The 5,423-nt window shown below is 38.6% G+C and overlaps 1 protein-coding gene across 1 annotated transcript in view; it reads left to right on the forward strand.

Moving 5' to 3' along the window:
• Positions 1-4,850, forward strand: part of LOC125914431 (myosin regulatory light polypeptide 9) — a 33,290-nt gene extending 28,440 nt beyond the window's left edge. The window contains exon 4 of the mRNA XM_049619695.1: positions 4,357-4,850. Within this exon, the coding sequence (XP_049475652.1) occupies positions 4,357-4,529 (173 nt within the window). The 3' untranslated portion in view covers positions 4,530-4,850. The remainder of the gene's footprint in view (positions 1-4,356) is intronic.
• Positions 4,851-5,423: the final 573 nt, after the last annotated feature.

The following is a 5,423-nucleotide window of genomic DNA, read 5'->3' on the forward strand; positions in this document are numbered from 1 at the left end:
GCCATGTTTGACCAGTCACAGATTCAGGAATTCAAAGAGGCCTTCAACATGATTGATCAGAACAGAGATGGTTTCATTGACAAGGAAGATTTGCATGATATGCTTGCTTCTCTAGGTAGACTTTTATATCCTTAATATGCCCACTTCCCCAAAATAATAATTCAGTGTTTTCTGAATTATTTTTTGCATCATGAGTAACTATTCCTCAAAGGCTTATTGAGAGATGTCTGGGTGGGAAGTGCCATGTTGGGATTGGCCAGTCATAAGAGGATTTTATTTATAACTTTTTTATAATTGAAGAAAATAAAATGTAAAAATAACAAGATTTAAAGCAAACATAAACTGCCCTCTGGTTGTCCGGGCACCTTACTTGGTTTTATGGGTGTTAATTTATTATTCCTTGTATGATTTTGTTGTTTGTTGTGATCTTAAAAAGAAAGATGGGAGGGAAGGTCTTCCATGTTCTATCCCAAGTCAGCAGTGACTTTATAGTTGGAAATGGCAAACCTAGGAGTTCTCTATAGACTGGGCAGGGAAGGGAGTGCAGGTCACAGATAGCCTACAGTTAGGCTCTGTCTGCACTCTGGAGTTTTCTTATGCTTGACTGTTAGCCAGAACAGGGGCCACAGGGCAAAAAATGAGGGTGTTATTTTTTTCCCTCTTAGTAACACAACATAATTTTGTTCCTCTATTTTATTTTTTTTTCTGATATATTATTTTGAAAAAAATACTTTTTAAGATTTTATTTTTAAGTAATCTGTATGCCCAATGTGGGGCCTGAACTCATGATGACAAGATCAAGAGGTACATGCTCAAAAAAAAAAAAAACAAAATGAAGTTGCAATGCTCTTTTGACTGAGCTAGCCAGGAGTCCCTATTTTGAAAATTTTTAAGCCTGCAAAAAGTTGAAAGAACAGTGTAATGAACATGCATACACCCTTTACCTAGATGCACCAATAGTTAACATTTTGCAGCATTTTCTTTAGGCAGAGTGAGAGTAGAATCAGGATACTGAACTAAGTTGTTGCCTTGGAGGTAGTTTGGATCCCAGTGCTTTTCACACTCAAAATAGCTAAGTGTATGCTTTTTGGGTGCGCCACTAGGGAAGAAGGCCACAGAAGAAAATTGAAGGACTTAGTTGTATTACAAAGATTGAACACTCAAACCTGTGCCCTCTCATAATAGATGCTCAGTTAATCTTTGTTGGATGAGTGAGGGATGGTAGAGTAAGAGGCTGACTTTAGGGCCTTCCATTTTGGGGAGCCCCATGCCTTTAAAGATACGTATTTATTTATCTTTCAGATCAACAAATTATATTGGATGCCTTGAATGGGTTCATAGGTGCTTAGCCTAAACCAATTCATTTTTAATCCCCGTGTCTTTCCTGTACCCATGTTCTCTTGACACCTTTGGGTTAGACTTTTTCCCAAAAAATTGGGGCAAGAGAGTTGAATTAAACTTGAAGGTAGAAAAGTAGATCTTTTTAGCTCCTTTCACTTACTCAGTGAATCTTAAAATTAATTTTGGGCTAATTTTTGTATTGGTATGTTGAATAGGTGTAATGAGTGAGACAAGTAATCTATAGTAAGACAGATGCCAACTTGGCATTCATATTTCGCCCAAACTCCCAGGATGAAAACTACGTATGAACCACAGTTCTAGATTTGATTGTTAGCACTTAGTTAGGTATAATATTCTCCTTAGATATGAACATCTAACTTAAGATATTCTTTTCATAGAGAATCATTACAAACAGTGTTGGGAGGGACTTTTCAGAAACCAAGTTTAACCAGTCCATTTCACTGATCAAAAAAATAAACCCTAGACAACTGCTTCCTTTTCTCAAGTAACAAAGCTAGTGGCAGAACTGGGATTCAAACCCACAATTCTAGATGCTTCCTTCTTTCACAGCTACTTTTCCTATACCATGGGGGGGGCTCACAAATGCCTGGACAAAGAGGAGCCCTTTGTTATTCCTACCGTGACTGGCCCTTCCCGACTGGCCCTTCCCGGGGACTTTCTCCTAACTTCAAAGGAAGGGTCAGGGGAATCTCCCTCCATAGGGAGAAGCATTCTTAGTTGGAACCGAGATTAAGATTTCCCATTATGAGCAATACTAAACTAGTTCTGCCATATGAGTAAACAGCATTTGCATATATGTCTGGCCACTGAGTAATAGATACTATTGTTCAAAATGAGCTCAGGATTCTAAGCCAACCTAGTAGTTTTAGCTTAAATGACCAACTTATAAATAAAATTTTTGAAAATACTAATTCATGGGCAACTGTGCCACAATTGGAAATATGAATATTTCAAGACGCCTTGGTGGCTCACTCGGGTAAGCATCTGACTTCAGTTCAGGTCGTGATCTCATAGTTTATGAGTTCAAGCCCCACATCGGGCTCTCTGCTGTCAGCGCTGAGCCCACTTTAGATCCTCTGTCCCCCGTCCTCCCTGCCTCTCTCTCAAAAACATTTAAAAAAAGAAATATGAATTATTTCAAATTTTTAATCAACTTGCATTGAAATGCCCTGATGGACCTTTAACATTATCAACATTCAAGATGTAAAACTGTGGCATTGCCTGGTTCATGGGTTCAGGTGCTTGTTTTTCTTTTTTTGTTTGTTTGTTTGTTTTTAGAAAGGGTGCTAGCATGTAAGCAACAGAGGGGCAGAGGGAGAGGGAGAAAGAGAGAATCCCAAGCAGGTGCCACGTCTAGTGGAGAGCCTGATGCAGGGCTCAATCTTACCACTGTAAGATCTTGACCTGAGTTGGAATCAGAAGTCCAATGCCTAACTGAGCCACCCAGGTGCCCCTCTGGTGCTTGTTTTTGATGAAAAATAGTGAAGGAAAAGTTGCAGAAAGTATCAATGAATGAAAAACATGCAACCTAAGCCCACAATACATTTTTATAATGATGTATCAAAGATTTTTTTACATTGTCAAAAATTTGTCTTTTTAAAATGTCCTTATTGCAAGTTAAATGAAAAAAATAGTTTCATGTGATGATGATGTAACTTAAAAATATGCTGGGAGCATAACAATAACAAATAATTATGTGTTGAAATGAGTTCTTTGTCCTTTAATGTTAAAATGTACAATCTTACAGGGAAGAATCCAACTGATGCATACCTTGATGCCATGATGAATGAGGCTCCGGGGCCCATAAATTTCACCATGTTCCTTACGATGTTTGGTGAGAAGTTAAACGGCACAGATCCGGAAGATGTCATCAGAAATGCTTTTGCTTGCTTTGATGAAGAAGCAACTGGTGAGTGCTCTTTGTTCATGCCCACCCTCATTCCAAACTATATGAAATACTTCTTAGGAAATGAAAAAACCGAGTAAAATATAACTATTTATTTATTTATTTAAGTTTATTGATTTTGAGACAGAGAAAGAGTGCGGTTGAGACAGGGGCAGAGAGAGAGGGAGAGAGAGCATCCCAAGTAGACCCTGCACTGTTAGCACAGAGCCCGACATGGGGCTCAACCCACAAACCACAAAATCATGACCTGAGCTGAAGTCGGACATTTAACTGACTGAGCCACCCTGGTGCAACCCCCCCCCCTTTTTTTTTTGAATAAAATATAACTTTAAAAAAAAATGAATCAACTATCATTTATAGTAGGACAGTATGACCGAGAATGGGTAGGTCACAGGTATGTGGGTCATAAAGCTCCCGGTTTGAGGTGTTAATCTTTGAATTTGGTTCTGAGCTTCCTGAAAGCCAAATGGAGAATTGTCTGTTGAATAGTATTTCTTAGACAATAAAAACTACTTTTCAAGAGACTGTCAGTCTCTCCAAAAATTATAGGGAACTAACTTGAACAATTAAAATATTTTTTTCTCTCTCATTTTAAATCGTAAAGCCTAGCTATTCACATTTTCTTACTCCTCTCCTTTTCCCCTTTGCTTTCCATTAACCGTCTCCTCAGCCACCCACACACTTCCTCAGATGTACCTTGCAACCTCCTTCCTGCTTTCGTCTCCAGACTTGTCATAACCGCACTACCCCTCTGGCACATTTGGTCTTGGCCGGTACTGTCCATTTTTCTGGGCAACTGCTTTTTTGTTTTCCTTTACATCTCTGAAATACAGAGGGTTTTTGTTTTCCTCCCCTAGAGAAAAACACTTGCTTCAAATTAATTGTGTAAGCATTATAACCTATAAACTGAGTCTTTAAAATGAAAGAACTCTCAAAGATGATGTAGTTACATATTGCCTTAGTTCGCTAGTTTCTTTTGTTCACATAAACCTGGATATTCTGAAATATTTTGTAACACTGACGTAGCTTAGAAATGAACCATTCAGTGCCAGGAAGTGTTTGTGACTCCCGTTTCTACTGCCTTCCAGGCACCATCCAGGAAGACTACCTGAGAGAGCTGCTGACAACAATGGGAGACCGGTTTACGGATGAGGAGGTGGACGAGCTGTACAGAGAAGCGCCTATCGACAAAAAGGGGAATTTCAATTACATCGAGTTCACACGCATCCTTAAACATGGAGCAAAAGACAAAGATGATTGAAAGAACTTCAGCTAAAACCTTCCAATTGCTTTGTCTTCCTCTGTTTTATCTCCTAGACACTGTCCCCCACCCGCATAGACCTGTTGCATGCAACTTAGTTTCACGGCTTTGCCTCTTTTTTTGATGTATTTATTCTAGACCTTTCTGCCATTTAACACTTGTATAATCAGACTGCAAATGGGGTTGAGGTTGTAAATTGTTCTGAAAAAGAGATTGCGAATAAAAATCAACAAATGTGAAAGCCCAGGAAAATATATCCGGTATTTCTGGTTTTGCTGGATTTTTACATTTTTATATAATAAAACACTATTTTGAAATAAAGATTATGGTGACTCAAATGGAATATAATGGAAAGTAGTTGGGGTAGTCTTTTTTTTTTTTTTTTTTCAGATTTTCAAGTTCACAGATTTCAAATTTCATGGTAAAGCTGATTTTTCAGTTATGTGGGACAATGTTCTTCAGAACTTAAAAAAAAAAATTTTTTTTTAATGTCTATTTATTTTTGAGATAGAGAGAGACACAGAGTGTGAGCGGGGGAGGGTCAGAGAGAGAGGGAGACACAGAGTCCGAATCGGGCTCCAGTCTCTGAGCTGTCAGCACAGAGCCCGACGTGGGGCTCCAACTCACAAACTGCGAGATCATGACGTGAGCCGAAGTCGGCCTCCCAACTGACTGAGCCTCCCAGGTGCCCCTTCAGAGCTTTTAAGTACAAATTAACATCATTATTCAGTAAAAACTCATACCTTTGTGTTTTTAATGCTTTTTAGTAAGGTAGATGTTTATTGAATGATATAGAATATATCTGAGGAAACATTGAACAGTTTATGGATCTTAGAGCCTAAGAAGATTCTGATGAATAGTTATTACTAACATTTGCTATGTGTGAATCACTGC

The sequence above is a fragment of the Panthera uncia genome (assembly GCF_023721935.1).
Source record: "Panthera uncia isolate 11264 chromosome D3 unlocalized genomic scaffold, Puncia_PCG_1.0 HiC_scaffold_8, whole genome shotgun sequence".
Classification (NCBI taxonomy): domain Eukaryota; kingdom Metazoa; phylum Chordata; class Mammalia; order Carnivora; family Felidae; genus Panthera; species Panthera uncia.